The following is a 26,797-nucleotide window of genomic DNA, read 5'->3' as shown; positions in this document are numbered from 1 at the left end:
ATGGGCACTCTGCACGCTCACAGGGCTGGCAGCAGCAATGATGGGCACTCTGCACACTCACAGGGCTGGCAGCAGCAGCAATGATGGGCACTCTGCACACTCACAGGGCTGGCAGCAGCAGCAATGATGGGCACTCCACATGCTCACAGGGCTGGCAGCAGCAATGATGGGCACTCCACACGCTCACAGGGCTGGCAGCAGCAATGATGGGCACTCCACACGCTCACAGGGCTGGCAGCAGCTGCTCTGGGCACACAAAAGGCCCTCAGCAGCTCCCACAGCGAATTCCTGCAGGACCACTCGTGCACCACAAAGCTCACGGCGCAAGGTTTAACGCTGCTGTAATTTTTATGATGCAGGTTCACCACTGGCTGCACAGCCCAGTCTGAAAGGGGATTAAAGCCCATGGTCACAAAGCTGGTGGGGTTCCAGGGCTCCTTTGAGGTGCTGGCTTGGCAAAGCCAAGCTGCCAGGAATTCCCTGTACCACAGCTTTGCTTTGCTGCCTTCCACACACCTGAGCTTGTCCTAACTCAGCCCAGCAGCCAACAAACCCCTCCACAGCCATTTTCTGATGCACTGAGCCCACGAGTCCCTTTGGCCTTCTCCTTCAAGGACATCCAGCCCTGGAGAATCCCTCTCCATGAGGAAAGGACTGAGGAGCACAAAGCCATGGAGTGCTCAGCCCAGCAGGGAAGGTGAGTGGTAAAAGGCTGCTACAAGGAGGGATGAGGCTGAAAATCCTGCATGCTCCTCACAGGACGAGGCTGCCCAACAACATGTTTAAATTCCTTGGTCACACTTCAGAGCTAAAGCTGATAGCCCCTCTATCCCAAATCCCAGCCCGCCCTATTTTGCATCTTATGTTTATACGGCACATGGCAACACTAAGTCTTGCAAAATATCCCAAATTGCTTTCAAAGGGGTGAAATGAAAACAGAGGCAGCCACCAGCAGGATTAAGCCTGAGATCTGCCAGAAAAAAATAATAATAATATATAAAAAAAAGGATTAACCTTCTTTGCTGGTAATTTAAGAATATCAGTAATTGAAAAAACAAAATCTCATTTTCAGCCTTTAAAGCTGGAAGAACAAAAATGTGCTGCTTTTACAGAATTTCTGCTGCTCGGTCCAGCAAACCCAGCCCGAACTGAGGCAGAGTCTGGCGGGGATCAACAGCTGACTCCTAATGAACCTTTCAGAGACCCTGGGCCGGAGCTGCAGGGAGCGTGGCAGGCGCCCACGCGTCCGTCTGTCCGTCCGTCTCCGGCCCGGGGGCCCTGCCAGCAATGCCACAGCTCCCAGCCCAGCCCAGCCGCGTCTGGCTCCGGGCTCCCCATGAATTGCAAATCCTCAGGTTGCCACAGAAACTCTCAGGGTGCCGCGCAGCCATCAGGAAGCATCACGGTCATCTTTTCCATCTTGTTTGCCTTGCATCAGAGCACTCTGGGCTCCCTGTGGCATTGGTGCTCGCAGAACGCTCCCTCCGCGCCGCGACTGCTGTGCAGTGTCCAAGCCGCAGTGATTAATCACTCCTGCTTCCTCCGCTGACATATCGAGGTGGGGAAACGACATCCTAAATGAGCAGAGCTGATTACCTGGGAAAGCAATTCTTCAAGATAGCACAGCTAACTAATAGCTCCATCTGCTACAAAAACACATTCCTGAGCCCCAGAGTGGCGGCAGGGTACAGCCAACAATTTTGTTGCAGCTGCCAGGTTTGAAATTGTTTGTCACGAGTTGCCACAAAAACGTGGGCAGCTCTCCGTCCTTCCTCTCCTGTCTCCTGGAAGAGCAGGGAATCTCAATCACAGGGTCCACGGGGACTGCTGACAGGGACGCTGAAGGTGAGAGCTGGTCTGAAAGAACATCCTGATGTTGTGTATTAAATGTTTTGGCAGAACCATCCTTTTTTATCTCTCTGACTGCAAACAGGCTCAGTGAACGCCCATCCCCGTGGGTGCACAAAGGGGCAAAGGTGAAGGGTGGGATTTCATCCAGGTTCACCAATCCCTGCCATCCACAGTTAACCCACATTAACAGGAAAACACCCCAAAGCCCGGGGCACGCCTGTGCCCACTGCAGCCAGTGCCACAAACAGCAGAGCTCCGTCCCACCGGAGGCCTTTGAAATGCAAATTTGCTCCAGGAACGCTCCTCGGTCAATTTTATTTATGTTTCCTAAGTATGTGGATACTTCACTTTGCAACTTCATTGCAAACACGCAATTCACACCGATGACCACTCTCAGTGTCACTCTCATACACACAATTCGCTGCTCAGGGTTTCCCCAAACCTTTTTGCAGATTTTTCCCTAGGATCCCAATATTGGGGTTCCTCCTCCTCTTGCTGTTCTCAGCCCCTCCTGAAATCCCATTCAAATGACTTCTGGATTTCTGAAGCTTTAGGAAGGAGAGTTATTGGGACACTCCATTGCCTGTAATCTCCATCCATCCATCTTCCTTCGCTGCTCACAGCCCCTGAGAAAAGCTTTGCCACAAATAAAGCCACACTTGGAGCTTTGCTGAGGCACACCAAACCCCCCAGGAGAGGCAGCTGCCCCTGCTGGCACACCTGGCTGGGTTTTGATGGTTCCTGGTATTTTAATTCCATGCCACCTCGCTCTCCTTGGCTCCTCAGCACATCCATTTCCCTGATAGCCCTGCCACGCTCCCATCATGTGTCAGCAAAAGCCAGCAGCTCTAAATTAGGACCATTTGAGTGATTTGCTGGCTGTGGCTTATTTATCACATTTGTGAAATAAGTAAATTACCATGGTATCCAGTGGAATGATAGAAGTTCAATCACTTAAGAAATTAGCCCATCAAACAGAGAACCACATGACCCTGGTCTCGAATTCACAACCTGATTTAATAACCTGGTTGTGCTGGTTGCTCACATTCAAACCAGAACTGAAGGGTTATACACTTCTGTAATTAATACAAGAAAACAGTGAAGGAAAAAGCATTCTCCTAAAAATTACTTAGCTTTTACCTAAACATATCTGTTGTGTTTCCCTCTGCCTTGGAAGGAGGGAGAAAAATGCCTCAGGAGCAGAGATTTCATAATTTCATTCAAAAGTCACCACTCATGTGTTGTGCTGTTGACAGCTAATTAAGTTCTCCCAAGGTAAAATAAATGTAATGTTTTAAAGCTGCTTCCTTGCTTTAAAAAAAATCTTGACTGATATTTCACTCACTTATTATTAATCAAGGAAATACAATGAAATGGGGAATTTGAATTCGCTTCAGCCCGAATCCCAGCACCTTCTCCATCCTGTAAGTAGGTCACTAATCAGGTCTGCGTTTAATTTTGCTCAGTTCTGTTTCTTGGCACCGACAACGATCGCCCTGGACACAAGTCCTGACTCGGCAGCTTTGGTGATTGGACAATAAACTCCATCTTGCTTTGTAAGGGCAAGGGATGTGGGGAGCTGAGAAAATGAGAGGAAAATGCTGCACCCCCAGGCCAGATCAGGACCCACCTGCAGCCCCCAGACCATCACCAGGCACTGCACGGGCAGGCACAGCGAGCCACAGCATCATTCCTGCTCCTGCTTCACCCAGAGCAGCAACCAGGGGAACCCTGGGGTGGTGCTTCAGGGCCCCCAGGATGAGGGGAGAGAAGACAATGCTAACTCCAATGAGTTGATTCACTATTTTATGATGTTATATATTTTTATATATATTATCTATATAAATAATATCATATATATATTTTATATCATATATATATGAGATATATATGACATATATATCTCATATATATCATATATATATGACATATATTATATATCATATATATGATATATATCATATATATAACATAATATATGATTGATATTATATTATATTATATTATATTATATTATATTATATTATATTATATTATATTATATTATATTATATTATATTATATTATACTATATTATATATTATATATACTAAAAGAATACTAAAAGAATAGAAGAAAGGATTTCATCAGAAGGCCAGCTAAGAACAGAAAAAGAATGAAAAACAAAGGTTTGTGACCAGTCGAGACGGTCCGGACAGCCGGACTGTGACTGGCCATTAATTAGGAACAACCCCATGAGACCAATCCCAGATGCACATGTTGCGTTCCACAGCAGCAGATAACCATTGTTTGCATTTTGTTCCTGAGGCCTCCAGCTTCTCAGGAGGAAAAATCCCAAGGAAAGGATTTTCCAGATAATATCATGGCTACAGAACCCAGGGTATGCCATGCCCAGGGGTGACATGGAGCACATCACAGAGCACAGGGACAGAGCCCTGGGGCTGCTGCTGCTCTGCAGAACACAAACCAGTGTCTGTGGCACATGTGGCACCTCGGCATCACGAGGGTTTGGGTGACAGGAGGCACCAATGCAGCCCCCAAACCTTCCCTTCCCAACAGCCTCGCCCTCCAAACTGGGTAAATCCAGGCAAGGCAGGGACCCAGGGCAGCTCTGCCAGGGCGCTGCACTGCAAAGCCCTGTGCAAACAAAAATAGACCTGTTTACTTTGCCAAGCCGAGGAACTTCATGTCCTCCTTGTGGCGAGTTATTCCAAGCTGGTTTTCACAGGAGGTGCCAAGGAGAATGCGAGTTTGTGGGCCGTGGGAGGGGGTTTGGCTGCTGGGGATGCAATTGGGCTGGAGGTTGTTTTTGAAGTTCTCTGATTTGCTCAGATTTCCCCTCAAGTGACCTACAAAAGCAAAGGGGAAGGGAAGAACTTGTGCTTATTTTCTTCAGTTTACTGCTGTCAAAGACACCTTAAGAGCTGTCGGGAGATATTTTCCCTCTCGTTTTCTCCCTCTGCGCTGTAAATTCAGGTCAGGCCTCCATTTGAAGATTATCAAAAGGCAAACTGGAGGAACTGTCTCCTCTGAAAGAGCAGCAGGGGCTGCGTTTGATGTGCTGGGGGCTGCTCCAGGAAGGTGCACTGCCCCAGCCCGGCTGAAAGAGCAGGACCAGGGATGGGACCCAGGGATGGCACCCAGGGATGGCACCCAGGGATGGGACCCAGGGATGGCACCCAGGGATGTGACCCAGGGATGGCACCCAGGGATGGGATCCAGGGATGGCACCCAGGGATGGCACCCAGGGATGGCACCCAGGGATGTGACCCAGGGATGGCACCCAGGGATGGCACCCAGGGATGGGACCCAGGGATGGGACCCAGGGATGGCACCCAGGGATGGCACACAGGGATGGCACCCAGGGATGGCACCCAGGGATGGCACCCAGAGATGGCACCCAGAGATGGGACCCAGGGATGGCACCCAGGGATGGGACCCAGAGATGGCACCCAGGGATGGCACCCAGGGATGGCACCCAGGGATGGGATCCAGGGATGGCACACAGGGATGGCACCCAGGGATGAGATCCAGGGATGGCACACAGGGATGGCACCCAGCTGTGCTCTGGGGACACAGGGCAGGCACTGCCAGCACCCATCCCACTGTGAGCCTGCTGGGAGGGCCAGAGCCAGCCCCGCAGCCTCCCCTGTGCCTGCACACCCCGGGCATGCTGCAGGACACTCTGGCATTCCCTGCATTCCAAGAACAAACCCCAGCAGATAACAACAGCCTCCCGCTGATAGCAGCGTGCACCGGGCCAGAGCAGACAGGGAGCGAGGACAAAACCCTCTCCCAGCCACAGAAATGCACAGAACTGCAGGGCAGGTGGCTTTGGGACAGTGCTGTGCCTCTCCAAGCCCTGGCTGCTGGCAATCCCAGCTCTGCCAGCCCCATGGTGGGCACAGGACACTCCAGGCTGCCTCTCGTGTGTTCTCATGTGTGTTGGGGACAGAGGATGAGGGAATTCTTTACCCTGAAAATACTCAATTATTTTAATAGGATTACATTGGAGATTGACAATATTTAGAACAGTTCCCTGGAATTTATTAGCCTGCCAGCACTCCAGATAAGTAATTTGAATGCAAAGATCTCTCAAACTTAAGTAACTAACTGGCAAGGAGCCAGTTCCCACCCTCCGTGGTTTTAGGCGCAGCACTAAGTTTTGGAAATGAGCTCCTGAACTGAGCAGGGAAACACCTCCGTGAGCCTCACACCCAAGCCTGCACTGAGATCGCTGCTAATGATGATTTGCCTGATTACAAACACAAGGGCAGAGGAGCTGAGCCCCAGAGACTAATCCTCCTCTCTAAACACCTCGCATCAGGAGCAAACCAAGTGACAAATTCATGGAACGTGGAGTCCAAAACACCACGGATGGATGTGGATTGTCTCCTGCACAAGAACGCTGCAGCACAAAATGGAAGGACATCCACACCTGGAGCTGCTGTTCTGCAGGGACACAACCATGTCTGTGAAGCCCCAGAATAGTTGTGGGCTGTAAAGAGGGGATGGAGGGGGTGATGTGAGGGGTGATGGAAATGTCCCTTGGTGCATTCCCGGGGACAGGACTGAGCCACACAGCTGGGCAGGGCTGCAAACAGCACCTCTGGGCTCCAGCACAGCCTCCCTGGGTCCTGTTTGGGCACTAAAGGATCCTCACAGCCTCCCTGGGTCCTGTTTGGGCAGCAAAGGACCCTCACAGCCTCCCTGGGTCCTGTTTGGGCAGTACAAGATGCACAGAGCCTCCCTGGGTCCTGTTTGGGTAACAGAGGATGCACAGAGCCTCCCTGGGTCCTGTTTGGGCAGTAAAGAATCCACGGAACCTCTCTGGGTCCTGTTTGGGCAGCAAAGGATGCACAGAGCCTCCCTGGCAGGGACCTGGTGCTGCCCCAGCCCCGCTGCCTCCCCTGGCCTCACGCAGCTCGGGTTATTTACCTGGGGGAGGGAATTAATAAAAGAGCCATAACTGCTATTTACATAAAGCCTGACATACTCAAAGCCCTGTGCAAACATTAATCCTTAACAGCCCTCAGAGGAAGGTCAGAGTTATCCTCTGGCTGCATCAAGGAAACCTGAGTGTGCTGGCAGCCCCAGCCCTGGCTGCCACAGCCCTGCTCCAGCCCACAGCCCAGGTGTGCTGCACACCTGCCATACCCGCCCTCAGAGCCCCCCAAAGTCAGGGACACCCCCATAACCATGAAAGCATCCCATCCGTGAGACTGAAAGCCCTGCCAGAGCACCCCAGGGCTTTGTGGGGCTTGGCTGCAGAGGAAGGAGCCAGGGCAGGGAAGGGGGGTCCTGCATGTGGAGGGGACCCAGCAAACCCTGGGATGTCCCCAGAGTCCATGGACATCACACCCCTGTCCCTAAATGGGGCCAGCACAGGCAGCCACACCTGGAACTGCTCTGATGCCAGCTCTGGGGGCAAAGGACAGGTTACAAAACACAGTGGACACCCAAAATGTCAACTGAGGAGGAGACAAAAGGGCACCTGGGGTCAGGGCACAGGAACACACACCAGCAGAGTCAGCTCCTGCAGCCTGGCTGGGTGCACAGAGCCACGGGCTGAGGCTGGGGTCTGCAGAGCCTTGGGAATGGCTCAGCCACCTGGCAGGGCACTGCTGCTCACACACAGGGGAGCACACACACCCCAGGACTGCACAGAACCCAAACACACACCCCAGAACCCCACAGCTCCCCATTTCCAAACACACACACCCCAGAACCCCACAGCTCCCAGTTCTCACATAAACACACCCCAGGATTCCACAGGTCCCAAATAAACACACCTCAGCACTCCACAGCTCCCACTCAGGAGACTGTGTCCCAAGATGCCAGCAGGTAACAGAGATCCCTTTCCTTTTCCTTCCCTTTCTTTGAAATTTCCTTGAAATTTCCTTTCCTTGAAATTTCCTTTCCTTTCAATTTCCTTTCCTTTCCTTTCAATTTCCTTTCCTTTCCTTTCAATTTCCTTCCCTTGAAATTTCCTTTCCTTTCCTTGAAATTTCCTTGACATTTCCCTTTCTCTTCCTTCCCTTCCCTTGGGAGCTGGCCGAGCAGTGCTGCAGGATCCCGGCTGCCAGCTGCTCCTGAGGCCTCTGCTGAGCTTTTCCCCTTCACACTGAACCTCCTGGCAGCCCAGGGTGTGAGACACGGCCGGACAGGCGCCCCTTGCAGGGGCTGCCACGCTGCTGAGAAGGCGATTTAATGCTCGCTCTGTGTTCAAGCTGGGGGAACCAAACAGAGGGGCAGGAACATGCACAGGCACTGTCCCGCTGGCCAGCCACCAAAAAGGCAATTAAAAACCTCCCCCAAACAGGTGGGTCAACAAAACCCAGCGTTAATGCCTAGGGCTGCCAAGCTGGTGTGTCTGAGCTGTCCCAGCAAGTCCCTGGGATGTGAGAGCTCTTTGCTTTTTCACATTTCTGCGCTTTTTCACATTTCTGTGCTCTGACAGCTGCCCATGGCAGCAGCTGAGCATCCCCTGGGAGCCTCCAGCGGGACACAGGGGGCTGGATGGGGCTGGGGGAACAGCCCAGGTGTGCTGGGGATGCTGCCCTGCCCTGCACAGCCCAGGTGTGCTGGGGATGCTGCACTCTCAGCCCAGGTGTGCTGGGGATGTGCCCCAGGTGTGCTGGGATGTGCCCCAGGTGTGCTGGGGATGCTGCCCTCACAGCCCAGGTGTGCTGGGGATGCTGCACTCACAGCCCAGGTGTGCTGGGATGTGCCCCAGGTGTGCTGGGGATGCTGCCCCGCACAGGTTGGACACCCCAGCAGCCCCAGCCCGGCCCAGGAGGGCTCCTCTCCCTCCCCACAGACCACGGAGAGCCCAGGTGTGTCTGAGAGCCAGAACCCTCCCCAGGGAGCAGAACCAGCCCCCTGAGCCCGGCTCCTGTCCCCGGAGCTCGCTGATTTACAGCAGGCACTGCCATTACAGCTCCGGGCTCCGCAAGAAAAGGTCCATTAAAAGATTGCTTTTAGTATGAAATTTCACCAGAGATACATTTTCTCTTGTCAAGGGCAACAAATTGCCCACGTAATTTCAGACCTCTGTAGTAAACATCCTAAAAATACAGACTTTTGCAGCAAATCGCATTATCTTGAACGGGTTGGGCTGAATTGTGTTCCTCTCTGGCTCAGGCTGGAGCTGGGGAGCTCTGGGCTGGCCCAGCAATCTGCACACACCTGGCAAATCCCAGTGAGCAATTTCACTGCACACACCTCTCCAGCAAGGGAGGTTTAGACACAATAACTCCAGAACTCAGGCACACAAAAGTGCCAGGACAGATAAACACGTGCAAAGCTGCCAGGAATGTTACAGGATCCCCTGCAAATGGAGGAATTGTGTCCCAGAGCAGAAATCCTGCCTGCTCACACAGGAATTGTGTCCCAGAGCAGAGGGGAAGGACAGCCAGGCTCCTCACCAGTTTCACAGCAGCCCCAGGCTGTGGATTCACTCAGCACCCATCCCTGCCCTGGGTGAAGCCAGCAAACAAAGCCTCAGACAGTGCCAGGCACAAGGCTTATGAAAAATACCTGCATAGAAATGCACATACATTACAGCTACAGACCACTGGGTACCTGCCAAGAATGATGGAATGCAGCAGAGTTTGCTTATTTCTTCTTAATGGCTCCAACATTCCACCTGAAAAATGGGTCCTGGAGCCACATAATTGGGGATAAAAATTAAGCAAGAGTTGCCATTTGTCAGCAGGAGGCTGGTGGCACCCAAGGCTCACAGTGGCACGCAGAGCACACCTGGTGCCAAGGTCCCTGGTGGCTGAGAGCCAGGGGTGCTGCAGAGCCAGGCCTCAACTGAGCCCAAGGGAACATCAAAACTACAGAGCAGTAAAAACGTGTTTAGTGAACAGTGATTGAGCTGTTTGCTTCCCCTCCTAACATCACCTGAGCATCCTTCAGTCACTGGCTCCTGCCTGACCACGAGTCTTCTCAGAAATCGTCACAACTGGGTCTCAAATTTGATGTAATTCCATGGTTTTACTGTGACACAGGATCAGGAATGGCCTGGGTTCAAAAGGACCTTAAAGACCACCCTGTTCCAAACTCCCTGCCCTTCCAGGCTGCTGCAAGCCCTGTCCAGCCTGGGTCTGGAACACCTCTAGGGATGTCCTTCCTTCCTTCCTTCCTCTCAGCCCTCCTTTCTTGTGGTCAAAGGGGCAAAATTCTTAAAGCAGAGCAAGTTCCTGCAGACCCCACAGTCCCACCAACACCAGTCACAGCCTCAATCCTCACCGTGGACAGGCAGAGGGCAGCAGGAAGGTGCCCTCTTCAGTGATTGCCCCCCACCCCAAATGCGTTTAGGAAGCTTCTCCTGTACCTCCCTTCCCTCCCTGACCTCACGGCAATGCCAGAACACAAAAACAACCTTTTCTTTGTCCTGCCCAATCCATTCCCAGACACTGCCACCAGGCTGGTCCCATTATCCAGAGCAGCGATGGGAGCCTTTCATTCCCATTCCTTCAGCCCAGCTCTAAGTGAGACCGGCCACAAAGGAAGACAGTTTAACACCCTTTAATATGTAAACAAGTTTTCGGGAAACTGGAGCAAACAGAGAGGAAGAAAGCAGGTTTTATTTACAGGTTTCCTGACGCTAGGAAGGCGCATTTCCATTTCATTCCCGTACAAACAGCTCTCCGCTGGGAAGTTCCGCCTTCATCTCCTCATTCACTGCTGTCTGTCCTCTCCAAGGAGGCAGGGAAGTATCTCAATCCTCACGCTTTTTTCCAATCACAAAGCAGCCCAAAATAAACACGAGAAGGCTCTGAACCAGTAAATATTCCTAAGTACTTGACACCCAGTTCCCTGGGAGAGCTGCACAGATTGCACATTCACAGAATGCCGGGATTCTTCGCACATTTTCCAGGCCATGTTTCCCAGAATTTACAGTTTCTTCCAAAATATTGTGCAACATATTACACCACCAGAATACGCAACTGCTTGGCTGGACACACAAGATTGGTTCATTTTCTCTTTTTAATCTCTTTCGGGTGATGTTTCCATTATGATTTTTTCGGCCAAACCAACAATACAATAAAACCATTCCCTAAATCCCCTGAAGAGTTCAAACCATCATCCATTCTGCACCGAGCACCAACTCTGCAGAATTTGTTCTAGCAGAGTACTGGAAGCGAGTCCAATAAGTTGAAAGTCAATTTAATTCTTTCAAATTCAACTACCAGAGATCTGCAGCCTCGCTGGGGAGACAGAAAATCATATCTATGTATATATACACATATATCTATACACACACAGAGCTGATCTCCCTGCCCTGGCCGCCCCACCTGCAAGGCCAGGACCCCAGGTAAGGTGGCCAGCACCACCAGCCACGCTGCATCAGCGCAGTTATGACCACAGAGCTATTCTGGTTTTATGCACAGACTTTACTACCACCTTATAAAAGAAGGATTTCCAGAAGGCAAATGGACCGACGTCTCAAAATAGAGTGTTTACATTAACGCTTGGCAAGCAGAGCCTGCAAACAGAGATGAATAGAGATAAGCTATAAAAAACACCGTGGACGTTTACTTGCTGGAATAGGAGCTTGTAATCCAATTTCAGGTCCTTCTGCCAAGTGTTACACACAGCATCTCTGTGTGTGACGGTTCCAGCCCCGTCCCTCCGCCTGGCTCAGGCAGCAGGAGCAGAGCAGAGCAGAGGAGCGGCAATTCCGGCGGAACGCTCCATTAAAGAGCGGCTTGGATGGGCTGCGTACCCAAACTCACTGCCCTTCCATTTGTGAGAGCACTAAAGGACCGGGAAAGGACGATAAACGCTGCCTGGGAGGCACGAGGGACGCGGGATGAGGGCGGGAAAACAAACCTCTCCTCACCTTTCCGCTGTTAACCGAGAGCAAACGGGCTCTGCCCGCGCTCCGAGAGCCCACGGATGGAATTACTGCCTGGCAATTACACGCGGCTGTTTGTTCCGCACACAGAGCCACACAAACCCAGCCAACCTGAGCCAGCTCCTCCTGGCCGAGGCACGGCGGGATCACCTCGGAGCAGGGGCACAGCAGCCCCACTGCCCTGAGACCAGAGCAGCCCCAAGGACCAACCCCACCTCCGGAATTCTGTACTCCTGGCAACCCCTAACAGCCCTCGCTCCACTGGGGCTTGGTGCTCTCAACGCACCAAGTTCTGTTTCCAGAGCTTCCACCACCACCTGACATCCGGCAAGCATTCTCCTTCCGCTGGATTCTGGTTTGACACAGCACAGCAGAGATCCCTAATTCAGTTAATCGCTCATCACATAAACAAAGAAACCTCTTGAGAGCCAGAGAGCAACACGCACATGTATTTGCAATGCATAAGAGGATATTTTTTTTAAATGGTAACAATGCAATCTATTCAGTGTGAAGAGTCTGGGAGGCCAATTAAATACTTTGGGTTCCATAATTATAATTGCAGTAATGAATAAGAAGGAGCATTACAGCTTGCACAATGCAGTTCCTCCTCAAGTCAATGATTCGGTTCTTGTCTGCTTTCAACTAACCTTTTGTGTCTCTTCGTATCAGATCTTGCAGATTACTTTGAGTAGAATAAAAATATCCCCAAATATCCCAGGTAATGGAATACATTTGGCATCCCTTGATTATGCCTACACACAGCCTACAGAAGGGATTATGCACTAAATGGATAATGCTCATTTTGATTAATTTTAGACATTAGTGAAAATTCAGCAAGGCACCAGCCACCATCTGAATGCCCCTGGCAAGCCTGTGGTGACAGGGGAGAGCTGAAACTTCATTGCCTGGGGTTTTTTGAGGTTTTCCCCCCCTTTGGAAGAGCTTTTCCTGATCATCCTCTGCCTGGAAAGCGGCTTTGGTAAAGGACTTTGCTCCCTCATTTTCCTCCCACAGCAGCTTTCATCCTCCATGTGTCTGCAGAGATCAGCCTGGGGAAATTGAGGACTCACTCCCAGAAAAGTTAACCCCAAATGCTCCATTTCTCCTCAGACTAGTAAGAAATGTGTTTTGGTTGGTTGGGTTGGATTGTTTGGGTATTTTGCCCAAATATTCTTAGGATTCTCCCAGTCTTGCTGCCCACTGTACTTGGCTGCATTTTGAGACTCAATCACCTTACAGAAATCCCTTAACTTCTGAGCATTCCCAAACACATGAAATAAGGGGCTTTTCCCATAGAATTACCACATTTGGTAAAACCTTCCCATGATTTCTCACACGAAACAAAGCCTGAAGGACAAAGGGTTAACACTGGGCTGCAGCTGCACAGGCACCAACTGCCCCTCCTTTGTTTGCAGGGAATGAAAACAAGAGATTTGAGCAAATCCAGCTTGGTGAATTCAGAACTTCAGACACTGCCTGCAAGGGAGCAAAGCAACATCCTTCATAGATGCACAGAGAAAGGGAAAAGTTAATTTTGTTGATGGAAGACCCAAAAAAAGGCAGATCCTAATCTGTGGGAGTGAAAAATCTCCTGCTCTGTACAATAAATGGGATGTGGAGCACCAGACACTGCAGGGATTTATTACCTGAGGAGACAACAACACCCACCTTCTCTCTGGGGTTAAAGCAAGGTGCTTTTGGACTGTCACTGCTTGCCAGGAGCACTCTGAGGATCTGATCACCAAGGAATTCCCTGCACATTGCAGTGTATTCTGTGAGTATCGCCATGAGAATGAGGCCTTTGGGAATCCCTCTGAACACAGTGCCTGCCCCAGAAACTCACCTGGGCACGCTGCCCACCTGGACACACCCTCAGTCATGCCCAGCCACCCTTGGTTTGCTTCCCTTTGGTGCTTTCCAGAGAAATCTGATTCCAAACCCAGCCCTGGCCGGCTGAGGACGGCGCGGAGGCCAAAAGGAGCCCCTCAGGATCACTAATCACTGCCTTGCTGCCTGCTCCCAGGGCAGCTGCAGCACCTGTCACCGGGCTGTGAGCAGAGCCCCACGTCCCTGCAATTAGAGCAGCCCTGAACGGCGGGGTCCGAGCACGCGGCCACGAGCTGACATCTCCTGGTGACTGAATCAGAGCATCTTCTAATGAGCCTCGCCTCAAAATCATTTTACATCCATTTGCTCATGTCAGCATCAATGTATTCAGCATTATCTACCAATTAGTAAACCGGAAAACATTCTTTAGATAATCTAAAATCTCGCTAAAATATTCAACGTGTCATTCATTTACTACAAACTGCCCTATAAAAACAAATTACTGGAACCAGCTGTCACAAAGCAACAAGTGTCTCAGGACAAAGTGGTTTTTAAACCAAGGGCTTTCCAGGACAGATGTGAAGCATCTCCAGCAGAACTGGTCACCCCAACACTGTCCCTGTGCCCAGCGAGCAGGTGAAGCCACTAGAGGCACTGAACCAGCAGGAGGATGCAGATCACTCTGTCCTGGATTCAGAAGGACATCCCAGGGGCCAGGGGTGAGGACTGGGATGGAGTTCACCCTTTGGAAGGATCTGCTGTTTGGGGGTTTGGCTTTCTGGCTCCTTGGACCAGTCCAGTGCCAGGGATGCATCACCACGAAGGAGCCACAACCCAAACCAAGCACCTCCTCAGGCGTGCAGTAGGGATGAGCCCATTCTGTTTGGGGTGATTTTGGGGTTTTTCACTCAAAAGAAGCAAAACCCCCTGGTTTTCCCTAAGTTTTGCAGGCACGGGAAGGGTGGTTTGGAGGATGGCTGTTTTTATTTTTAATCTCTTGAGCGTGGCAGAGCAGTAAATCTTGCATTATGCTCTGAAGACTGTCAGGTTTGGGCTTCATTTTGGTCTCAGATTAGACTCCTGAAGCAATGAATCTTCCATCACAGAGGCCATTACCAGCCCAGTTTTCCTTCATTTTGGACTGCTTTATCCCTGATTGTGTTATCCAGCTCACCCCAAAGCGCCTCAGCCGTGGGGGCTCAGCAGATCCTGCACCAGGGGAGGTTCAGGTTGGATAGTGGTAAAATTCCTCCCCTTAAAGCCCTGCCTAGAGGGGGTCAGCACCCCTGGAGGGATTTAAAAGCCGCGTGGATGTGGCACTTGGGGACAGGATTTATCGGTGGCCTCGGCAGTGCAGGGTTAATGGCTGGACTCGATGATCTTACAGGGCTTTTCTAACCTAAACGATTCCCTGATTCTAAATTACCATATGCAAATTGTGATCATTAAAAGGCATTTATAAAAATCAAGTAAAACAGCCCATGAATATTGAAAAACGTTTAAGTGTTAAGTTAAACGACAATTTTCAAAACACACGAAGGAAATCTGACCGTAACCAAGCAGTCCCATGAAATACCATATCTATCATCAACTTTTTAATTACCAATTGATCAACATGTAGACAGTGTAATAGCTTACAGCTTTTAATTACTGAACTATCAAAATTCCAACCAAAAAAGGAACCTCCAGAGATGAAACTGTAATGCTTGATTATTCACTGCTACATAATGAATGATTTGTTTTTAAACAAGATGTCAAGTTCCTCATGTAATCCATCTGGATGTGTGACTCCGCAAAGCTCGCACTGCCCATACTAAGTACTTGGGGCTCCTCTTCTCCCTTCCCTCCTGATCCCACAAGGGTTTTTGGGGGATTTTCCCCCTTTAAGGCAGAACAGTTCTGGATGGAGGGGATGGCAGGCAGACCGGGTGCCAGAGCGGATCCGGGCACGCTGTCCCAGCTCCCTCCAAAGGGACAGCTCTTGCCTGGCAGGGAACACACACGGGTCCTTGCAGCTTGCCCAAAAGCAGCTCTGAAGCGAGGAGCACACCGGGGAGGGCGGGCAGGACGTGCTGCCTCTCACACTCTGCATGCAGCATTCAGGATGCAGCTCCCGGGCTCTCTCCCGCAGCCCAAGCACAGCGAGGATTTGAGTGCTGGCATTACGCACAGAAGCACTCCGGGGTGGGGAGAGGCTTTTATCTCTGCCCTAAATTCAGCGCTGAGCTGAACATCGCATCCACAAATCCCCTCCACGCACAGCACAGCACAGCTGGCCTCTCCTCCCGTGCTTTATCCCAGTAACTGCTCCGACCTCGCAACTCCAAACCACCCCGCAAATCTGCCTTTCTGCAGGCAAACACAAAGGATGCACACGTTCTCAGGACCGTGATCGGGATCACAGAGCCCTCCGCAATCCTCACCCCCCTGGAGAGGATTCTGCCAAATCCAGGCTTTCTGCGTTCAGAGAGACGCTTCCAGAAACACTCGTCTGCTAATTCAGGGCTCTGAGCAGGGATGTAAAGCATTCTGGAAATAAGACTGTTAAACAAGGGCAGCTCAAGCACAGCCTATCGGTCAATTAAAAATAAAACTACCAGCAAATAACACATTTGTTCCATCAGCCCAGTGGCGGGGATGAACATCCCTCAGCTGGAGCCCTGGTGTATAACCCTACAGATGTTCCCTATGCATATCAGCCCCGAATAGTTGTTCCACAGAGCAGCATCTGTTCCCAAAAACAGGCAACAAGAGCCTTTTATTCTCCCTCCATCACAGCCCCGGAGCCCCAGTTGCTGCCAGCCAAACCCGACAGCACTTCCCCCATAAATTCACCCACTGCAGCCACATCTGGGCTTTGATTTCCACACGGAAACCACAGGCTCCTTCCTCACACTTCCCCTGGGAAGCTGCTCGCACGCCGAGCTTGTACACATTTCCACATAAGAAATTCAGTAATCAGTCCAGGAGCTGTAAGCACTTATGACAACAATATCTATCAACACTTAACCATATTTACAACTAAATCATGTAAATACCAGGCAGCTCTCCTCTGCATGCTGATAATCTGGACAAATGAAGGCTGAAAAAAGTCACTCCAGGAGGAGACCAGACAAACAGAACCTCATTGGGTGGGAAACAAGCAGTGATGGCACTCCAGGATCACTGATGGCACAAGCTGAGCCCCCAGGGCCACCCTGCCTGCCACAGCCACAAGCCCCCAGCCATCCACACCCTCCCATGCTTGGCTTTGTGCATTTCCTGTATATACGTGTGTATTTCATGTCCATTTCCTAAACACTCCATCCGTGGGATCTGTACATTTCTCAGAAAAACAGGGACGAGCTGCTTCCACAGCTACCCAGAGCTCTTCCCTCTCCATCTGCCTTTGAAATCCTTGTAAATCCGAGGAACCAATTTAAAATTAAAAGATCCCAATTTCAGAGAGGCTTTTCTGTCGCCCTCCCTCACTCCCCCAGGATGGACCGTTTTATTACACCCATTAAAGTGACAAAAGTGACTTTTCAGCTGGTTCACTGAAATGCCGCTTCCACAGCAGTTCAGGCAAACACTTTCCCAGACCTTTACAAAGGAAAAGTGATTCCGTATGTAATTGGATTTTTTGGCACAACAAAAATACCAAGTTATTAAAGCTCTCACATGGCTTTGGATTGTGTCTTTAATGGACGCCAGCATCCTCAACTGCTACAAAGACATTTTACATGAAGCAACGAGGAACTGCATTTCCAAAGGTTCCCCAGAGGATTCAGGGACAGCTTTCAGCAAGATTTGCTCCTTGGGCAGTGAAATCCAGGAGGAGGAGAATCCCAAAACCACTTCCCTCCAATATCCTCCTTGTGCATGCACACCCACCAACATCCACATTAATTATTGCAGCACAAAATCCCCTCTCCCTCAGGACACCCACTGGACTGGTCACTCCACCGGGCTCTCCCTGGGAGGAAGCAAATGGCCAGGCTGAAAATAGCTTGTTAATCCTCATTTGTTTCCTACAGGATCATTTCCCTACCTTCAGACAGGATTTTCACACCCCACAGGCCCCATCAGCCATGGAGAGCTATTTTCATTTCCTTCTCCTGCCTTGTCCAAAGAAGTCAGATTCAGAGGGATGCAGTGCACGAGGGGAAGGAGAGGAAGAAGCAGTGGCTTGTGACTACAACACATTGTCCACAAGACATTTACTCTTGTAGGAACTTAGAACGAGTTATTCTGAAGGAAACACTGAAATCCCATTTAATGGGACTCTGCTAAACCTCCCCCTTCCAAAACAGCAATGAGATCAATAGACCCACCCAACCTCAACAGAAAACAGAGCATCCCAGACCCAACAGCCGGACCGACCTTCCTGAGCTGCATTCCACACACATCATGTTGTGTTAACACGAAAATTTTGGATCCAATTTGCTAATGAGAGCCTGGAGGAGCATCCTTTAACTGTGCATCCAAAATTCTCCCAGAGTGATTTAAGAGCCAGAGCACTGGGTTTGCTGTAAAGGCTCTGTTTACAAGGCTCCACGGATCCCTACAGAGCAGTAAGTGATTTGCCTCCAAGAATTTCCTTTATTCCTCCTCTCGGAGCGTCTCCCCGTTCCCTGGCGGTGTCTGAGGGGAACACTGTTAATCTCCCGTCTATCCCACTTTAATCTTCACCCTTCCCAGGGAGAGGCACGGCTCTGCTCCTCGTGCTGAGGAAGCAATACCTGGCAGTTATGGATTCGGGGAGTTGATTAAACCCGTGCCTTCTGGTAAAGATTCCAGGGAACGATTAGGGCTGTGAGACCTTTAAATCGAAGGAAAAGCTGTTTGTGTGGCCAGAGCTCAGCAACCTCAGCGTGGGACTCGCTCTCGGTGCTTCTGCCTACTCAGGGATGAGTAACGTCTCCTCTGGAGCCACCCACAGACCGGGAGCTGAGGAAAACCAGGCTGTGACTGCGGCAGGGCAGGAAAAGCCACGGTGTGCCCTGACCCTGCAGACAGACTCTGAACGATGCACGTCCTCATCCCGAGCAGCCTGTAAAATCACAGCAAATGAAGGGCGGCAAAGTGCCAAAGGAGAAATCACGCTCACATTCTGTGCACCAAGAGAACCCCCCTGCATCCACCTGGACAGTGACCGTGGACAAGGAGCAGCAGTGGGTTCCACAGCTCCTGCTCCATCCCAGTGAGTCCCCACAAGCAGCTGCATGGCACAGGGGTGCCACAGAGCCAAAGGAGAAATCACGCTCACATTCTGGGCACCAAGAGAGCCCCCCTGCATCCACCTGGACAGTGACTGTGGACAAGGAGCAGCAGCGGGTTCCACAGCTCCTGCTCCATATCCCAGCACGAGTCCCCACAAGCACAGGGCTGTCACAGAGCCCTGATCCAGACAGAGATCTGTTCTGCCTCTCACCCTCCACGACAGGAATCCTCCTGCAAACTGGGGAGCCACACGCTGCTCCTCCCGACTGCACAAATGAGGGTGGCAAAGGAACGGATGCGCCTGCAGAACCAGAGCTGCTGTCACGCCAACGCCACGACAACTCTTCCCAAGGCAAGCAGGGGTTTGGCTGTGTTTGCTCCTGCTGAGCCCACCCTGGGAAGCCTGGCTGGCTCCGAGGAGTCCTGACAAACCAAGCGTCCCCAGCAGCTCCGCCTGACAAAGCTGAGGGCTGATGATGACAGGCATTCGGGGCTTTGATGGTTGTCAGCAGCTTCCCCAGTGCAGGAGCCCAGCCAGGCTGTCACAGGGAACCGCAGCAGGGACAGCAGCCCTGGGATCTCACAGTGCCCCGTCAGCCACAGCCCTCCCCAGCAAGGCAGAGATCTGGCACAAGGGCTTTGTAAGAGCTCTGACACCCAAACCAGCACAGCGTGCTTTCTGCTCAAAGAGCCCGTGAGTGCATGGCAAGGCCTGTCCTCAAACAGCTGAAAACGGCACCTAATTCCATACAGAGTGGGAAAAGCAGCAGCAGTGACCCTTGGGAGCTTCCCTGCTTCCACCAGGCTTCCAACACCATGTCTGCATCAGCCAACAGGAATGAAGACGTCAAACAGGCAATGGGAGCACAGGCAAAGGGGTCAAACCATGTTTCCAAGCCAAATAGCTCAGAATGAGAATGCAAAACAGACCCAGCTACAGCAACAGCTCTCTACATGTGGATATTTCAGGTTGTCATTACTGGGAAACCAGTCAGGATTAGCAGAACAACCTCACAGCCAGACTCCATGGAGCAATGCAGGGTTTCTGTGAGCACAGGCACTGCAGCAGTGCAGGAGAGCCACCAGGGGCTTGGAGCAGTGCCAGCAAAGACTGGGGTGGATGGATGGATGGATGGATGGATGGATGGATGGATGGATGGATGGATGGATGGATGGATGGATGTCCACCTGCACCCAGACACTGCATGAAGAGAAGCCTTTGCAGCTGGGCCAGCAGCTCTCCCCCCTGGTTTGACCCAGCTGCACCATTGCAACACCTCTCCACAGACAGAGTTATCCCGTGCCACACCAGGGCAGCGAGGCAGAAATGGCTCTGGAGACAGTCACTGTGCTTCCCCAAGGTCAGGGATGTACTGGCATCACAGAGCACACCCCAGAGCAGCATCCCTGTGATAAATGCACAAAGTGAGAGCGCTCTCTCTGCAGAACTGGGGACAGATGTGCCTCTGCTCGGCTACAGAACCAGGGCCGTGGGGGCACAGGGAGCCTTTATTTCTGTGTGATAGCCCAGAGGCTACGCACAAAGTTCCCTTTCCAGCCCAATCCTCACGGAGCCCGACTTTGCTGCAACCCCAGCTCCAAAGCTGAACACGAGTCATGTTGAAAGTGCTCTGCCAGGGAAGCTGCCAGGCAGCCTCATTTAAAAACAGGGAAGCAGCAACAAGCAGTTCCTCATGCTTGATCCGATTACTCTGATCTCTCTTTTGACGCTGCAGACTCAGGCTCGTATTTCTATTGCTGCACGGGGGGGAGAAGGGGAGGGAGGGAATGTCACTTTGCTGCTTCATATTTCTCTCTCCCTGTCACACTCTGGAGAGGGGATCTACACTGCAGGAGCAGGGTGGGAGCGGGCTCTGGGGTGCTCCCACCTCGCAGATGAGGGGTCACACAGCCCAGGGTGACAGGACCCCACCGGGCCCCCACCCCAGCACAGCACTCCCAGACCAGCCTCGATGGAGCTTACCCAGTGTGGTCCCTGCTCTCCATGAGAAATTCATCTCCATAAAAGCATTGCTGCCCTGTTCCTGTACCAAATGTTGAGGGCTCTCAGTCCAAGAGTCACCACATTCAGGACCAGCACCCAAGAGCGTCCCTGCTAAGGGAAGGCCCCACTGCAGAGCTCCAGCCAGAGCCCTGCTGGCAGCGTGGGGCATGCAGTGACATTTCCATTCTGCAAGCAGACCTTGGAGGAGATCGTAAATCAGGTGCAGGCTCGCTAACTGCTAAAAGAGGACACCACGAGATCAGAGCAGTTCATTCCAGACGTAACCTGAACCCAGGGGTTTATACACCCAACTGCTCCAGGCTGAGCACAACTTCAAGAGGCAGCGTGACCCTGTGGGCAGCCTTGGCTCTGATGGCTCACTGGCATCTCCCTGATCTGCAGGCAGACATCTCCATCCCCCATGGCCAAGGGCTCCAGAAAATGGGACATTTCCTAGGGAAGGCTCAGCCAGGAGTGTAACTGCTCAGGGCAAACTTCACAGCTGGGATTGGCAGAGGAGTAGAGTTTCCAACACAACTTTTTCCCACTGCCAAATGCACACCTGGGCTTTAAAACCCATTGGCAGTCATTCACTGCAAAGAGACTATTCCCCTTCCAATGCTGGCATCTGACTGGAACTGCCCTAGGAGGGGAGGGGGACCTGGGCTGTGTCATTGGGGCAGGACCAAAGCAAAGCCAGCACAGAGCTGCCAGCAGGCAGCACCAGTCTATGAGACTGTCAGCAAACAACACCAAGGAGCTCCAGCACTTCCAGGGACAAAAAAATACCTAAAAAAGCAAAACTAAAGACATTTTCCAGTTAAGCTACAGCCCACAAAAGTTTTATATCTCTGAGCAAAGATGTGCCTAAGTATCTCTTTGATCCTTCAGTCTGGAACTTAATGGGGTATCAAATATTCTACTGATTCACCTTGAGAATTTGGTAAGGGCAGAGTCTTTGTAACGCTCAAGTTTTTAAACCACAGAAGAACACAGTAAATTAAAACCACACCACAGGGTAAAAATAGCCAGCCCAGTCCTAGAGAGGGACATTGTTGGTCTAAAATAACCAGGAGTGGAGGGCAGCAAATGTCCCTGGTACGTCCCAGGCAGGCGTTTTAAATGCAAGCAGCCACCAGCCACACACTGCGGGTGAGCGTGTGGTGTGGGCTCAGCAATGGCTCTGAGAAACCCCGAGAGGCATATCTCTTGGGGATCTGCATTCCTCGCTGGAATCTGGGATGGGTGAAACACACTGACACGAAACTCGGGTCTCCAGAGCCTCATCCAGCAGCGTACAGTGGTTTGCAGGGCTCCCCAACACCCAACCCAACGCCCTGCAAAGATATGAGAGCCTGATGCGCAACACAAGCAGGAAAACCGAGAGGTTCAACAGGTACCGAGGACACCGGGAAGAAGAAAAACTGTTTCCACAGCAAAAGAGGCTGACAGCAGGCGGGTGGCGGTCACACATGGGCAGGGCCGGCAGAGGAGTCGCCTGCAGCCACGGTATGGCAAATTAAAAACTGCAATAACTAAACGCAGCTCGTGGCTGAACCACAGCTCCTCTCATGGGGCAGGGCCGGCCCACGGCTCGCTGTGCCCCCAATTACCAGGGCCGAGAGCGAATGGAGCCTCGTGGCGCTTCCCTTGCGTGCAGCCCAGCCCGCCCTGCTCCCCAGCACGCCGAGCCCACGCTGGGCGACCTTCAAAGCCTTCGTGGCGGAGCTCCCCAGGAACCGCAGCGGCAGCTGCTCCTGCAGCCGGCAATTACAGCCCGGGAAAGAGACTGATTTATGGAACTTAAACAAGTACATACCACTCCTAATTACAACATTCCACCTAGGGTCTCTCCTTCGTGGCAGGTTTCCACAGCGTCCCTTTATTTAGCGCCGGTGGGTTTGCACCTCACAATGTCCCCCGGAGGAACAAGCACAACTCATTTTTTTTTAACATGTAGCATCCAATTTCTCGGTAGACCCTGGCTGTGTGTCCAGCTTTGCTTGTGCTCTCAATGCACTGTGTTAAGCATTCACTTCCTGGCTCAGCTCCAGGGAAGGCTGCAGCCTCACGCTCCTCTCCTGGAGCCTGCTCACATCTGGAACCGCAGACAGGAACCGAAATGTTTGGATACAGGAGGGAGCCCCTGCTTTCCTGACAGAAGTGCCACCAACACCCAGAAGAGGAACAGGTTGTCAAAACCCCTATACAAAGTCTGACAATAATCCCTAGAAAAACAGCCATTCAAGAGAAACATCCAGAAAACTCTGCCTACACGCAGGAAGGTGGCTTTGCTTTTTCTGAGGAGCGCTCGGATGGTCCATTCAAGCAGAGGGTGTATCCAGGCTGGAACACAGGTTTGACTCCGGGCAGACGCAGGGTTAAGGAGCTGACCCATTTTCCAGGCAGCAATAGGGCACAGAGCTCACCGCTGATGGCACAGGCACGGCCCCACCGGCGCTGGCAGGGCCGGGGAAGGCTCGCCAAGCGCCCGGCCGACGGAGCCAGCGCTGTTTGATTACAGAGCCTCCTTTATTTACACACCAGGAAAGACAGCGCAAGGCAAACAAAGGCGACGGCAGCGCAGCATCGGCAGCACGGCCGGGGGGTCCCCGGGGAGCGCGGCTCTTCTCCGGCCTCCTGTCACCGCAGCCACCTCTGCCCCCAGCAGCGGCCACCCGTGCCAAGGGACACCGGCAGCGCCATCCCAGCGGCGTCCATCCAACAGCGTCCACCCGGGGATGTCCATCCTGCAGAAGGTGCCGACAGCCGCCCCCTCCTCAGAGCCGAGCACGCACGGAGCCGACCGATCTCCTCGCCTCGCCATCCTCAGGAGCCTCCTTGGCAGTGGTTTCAAACCAGATTGTCGTGCTTATAAACCTGGGCTCAACTGCCTACACGCAAGACAAATGAGCCCAAGCTGCAACCCAGATGGATCGCTTTATTCCCCAGCCCCTTCCCCGCCGGTGTTTGCGTCGCATGCAGAACGCAGCGCGTGTTGCTGAAGGCCAGGGACGAGCAGCCTCGCCTCGCTTGCATACAAAGGCTCCTTGGAAACTCACGCTGTGTTTACAAAGGAGCCTGGCTCAGCGCAGCCGCGCTGGGAGCGCTCCCTGCCTTCACGGGGCTTCTCCCGGGCCGGTCTCGTGTCGGCAGACACGGAGGCTGCAGCCACAAGCAGCCCTGGCAGCTCCGTGCCACGGCCGGGTCACGGCTCCACGCCAACACCGTCGCCAAACACCTCCTGAGGTTCCTGCTGGAAAGTTGCTGTCCCTGAAGTGCCGAGTGCCAGCACAGACAGACTCCGAGCTCCAGCCCAGCGCTGCCCAAGCGCCTCAGAGTGAGCCGAGAGCGCTCCTCAGCCCTCGCCCTGCTGCACAGGGGCATCAGGAGCTCCACGAACCGCAGAGCATCGGGAGTGGCTGGAGAGGAACCACGGACACACACGGATCCACCCGACTGCACGGCTCATCCCAAACCCAGCCTCACTGCTGCCTATTGCTGTTCCAGCCGCCTCGGTGAGAGCAGGCAGCAGAACCCTGAGCCACGCTCCGCATCACGGGGTGCCACCACGGCGGTGACACAGCGCCGGCACCGCTGTGCCTCGGGTGGCAGCCGTGCGGGAGCCACAGCCACAGCACTCTGCGCTGACGCTGCTGCCTCACACTAATTCGCTCTTCGCAGAACACTGGAGCTAACACTGTTAGCTTGGAAAAGGGGGAGAATGGGGGGAAAAAAGGAAAAAAAGGTCCTCAACTGTAAGGAAATTTCACCTAAATGCAGACAGTCTGGGATTTTATCCTGCAATTCACAACACAGCACCGCAACCACAAAATATCCGTCTTACCACAACCTCAGCGCATGCCGCGCGGTGCTTCTCACCCCGGTGCTCGGGTCAGGCACAGCCACTGCGAGCCAGCATCCAGCCCTGCTTTTGCTTCCCTTCAGCAGCTCCGCGACCCCAAATCACAGTTCCACCCGTTGGCTGGGCAGCGGCGAACAGGCTGAGCCTGCCGGGGATCACTGGCCTCCAGCTAAAAACTGCTCTTAGAGAACTGAGGTGAGCAAGACAGCAAAACAAAGGATGAAGGCGGCCGGCCAGGAGCCGGGCTCGTATTCCCAGCCTGGTCCCCAGGTCACACCGGCGGGAAGCTCACCAGGCAGCGAGAAGCACCGAACACACAAACAGCACCTTGTGACGAGACACCTGGCAATCAATCTACAGCACAGCGCCCGCAGAAGCCCGGGCGCGGGGAGCCGGAGCGGAGCGCTTCCTAAGAGCCGCCGCGCTGGCTCCCTTCCTTCGCCCCGGCTCCCCGGCACGGGCTCGGGCCGAAGGAGCGGGGCAGAGCCGCCCGTGGGGCTGCCAGCGCAGCCGGGAGGCGCAGCCCCGGTCGGAGCCGGCGGGCGGGCACGGCCCCGGCCCCGGTCGCGGGGAGAACAAGCTGCAAACGACCCCGGCGCTCTCCCCCCACCACCACCCCACCAAAAAGGGCGCCCGGGAAGAGCGGGGAAGCATGGACATGTACACAGGCCGTGAATAAAGCTCTTTGTTCGCCGGGCTGGCGGCCCCTTCGTCCCCCCTTTCCTACGAGCGGGATTCAACAGATCGTTCAATGGCCTCTTGTTCTTCCCAAACATCCCGGACACAGCACCGCTCCTACGGCCGTGTGCACCGTGCCGCCCCACGGACGTACTGGAAACGTGAGCGGCGTTAACGGGGGATGCTCGAACCGAAGCCACCGGACACGAGCCGGGTCGCTGCTGCGGCTCCGGGCTCGGCGGGGAGCGAAGCCAGGCGGGGTGGGGGGATCGCCCAACGCCCGGGGGGCACCGCACCTCGAGGGTGCCGCGGAGAAGAACCCAACCGGCCCCGCTCGGGGAGCCTCGTTAGCCACGCTGAACCAGCGCCCGTTCCAGCCGCAGCGCCCGAGCCCCGAGCGATCGCCCCGAGCGCGCCCGGCTGGGCGGGGGGCGCGGCTGCGGCAGGGGGCACCGGGGGAGAGGGGAGAGCAAGGAGAGAGAGGGTGGGAAGCGAGGAAGACGGAGAGAGAGAGGAAGAGGGAGAGCGACGCGCCGCGCAAGTTCCACTCAGATTCCAACAGGTTCCCCGCTCCCGCAGGGGTGCAGCATCCCCGCGCCGCCGCAAACACCGGGGGGGCGGAGAGGGGGGAGATAGAGGGGGCGCGCAAAGCAATTAGTTTTTAATTGCGGGGCCGCTGATGACCCCCCGGGGCAGCGGAGAAGCCGCTTCCATGGAAACCGGCAGCGGCTGCCCGCGCCGCCACGCGCGGGTGAGCCCGCCCGCCGCTCCCGCCGCCGGGGGCGCTTCCCCGGGACCACCGAGCGCTCCGGGCACGGCCCGGGCCGGAGGAGGGCGGGCGGGCTCGCCCCGCACCCGCCGCAACCGGGGCCGCCCGAGCGCCGCCGCGGTCCCCGAGCGCGAACCCCCCTCCGCGCGCCGCCCGCCCGGTACCGCCCGTCCGCGCGGAGCCCCGTGCGCGGGGCCGCGTCCCTCCTACCTCGGGGGATGATGGCGGCGGCGGACAGGAGCAGCAGCAGCAGCGGGAGGAGCCCCGGAGCGCCGCCGCCGCTGCCCGCGGGGCCGCTGGGCTGGGCGCGACCCGCCATCGCCGGCACCTGCCTCGCTCTGCCGCCGCCGCGCGCCGCCCGCGGGAGATGGCGCGTCACGGGGCGGGGACACGGCGGCACGCTCCGCCCCGCGCCGAGCGGGGCACGGGCGGCACCGAGCGCGGCCGGGCCGACCCCCGAACGGGGCACGGGCGGCACCGAGCGCGGCCGGCCCGGCCCCCGAGCGGGGAGCGCCGAGCGGGGCACGGGCGGCACCGAGCGCCGCCGGGCCGACCCCCGAACGGGCCACGGGCGGCACCGAGCGCGGCCGGCCCGGCCCCCGAGCGGGGAGCGCCGAACGGGGAACGGGCGGCACCGAGCGCGGCCGGCCCGACCCCCGAACGGAGAGCGCCGAGCGGGCCACGGGCGGCACCGAGCGCGGCCGGCCCGACCCCCGAACGGGCCACGGGCGG

General features: G+C 54.1%; 1 protein-coding gene across 8 annotated transcripts in view; it reads right to left on the bottom strand.

The window, feature by feature from the left end:
- CADM1 (cell adhesion molecule 1) overlaps positions 1–26,384 on the bottom strand; it is a 132,926-nt gene extending 106,542 nt beyond the window's left edge. For all 8 annotated transcript variants that reach the window (XM_058041443.1, XM_058041445.1, XM_058041446.1 and 5 more), the window contains exon 1: positions 26,276–26,384. In XM_058041443.1, coding sequence (XP_057897426.1) covers positions 26,276–26,384 — 109 coding nt within the window. The remainder of the gene's footprint in view (positions 1–26,275) is intronic.
- Between the last annotated feature and the right edge of the window lie 413 nt (positions 26,385–26,797).

Source organism: Melospiza georgiana, chromosome 27 (genome assembly GCF_028018845.1).
Source record: "Melospiza georgiana isolate bMelGeo1 chromosome 27, bMelGeo1.pri, whole genome shotgun sequence".
In the NCBI taxonomy this organism is placed as follows: Eukaryota; Metazoa; Chordata; class Aves; order Passeriformes; family Passerellidae; genus Melospiza; species Melospiza georgiana.
The sequence above is the reverse complement of the archived record's forward strand: the minus strand, read 5'-3'. Positions and strand labels throughout refer to the sequence as shown.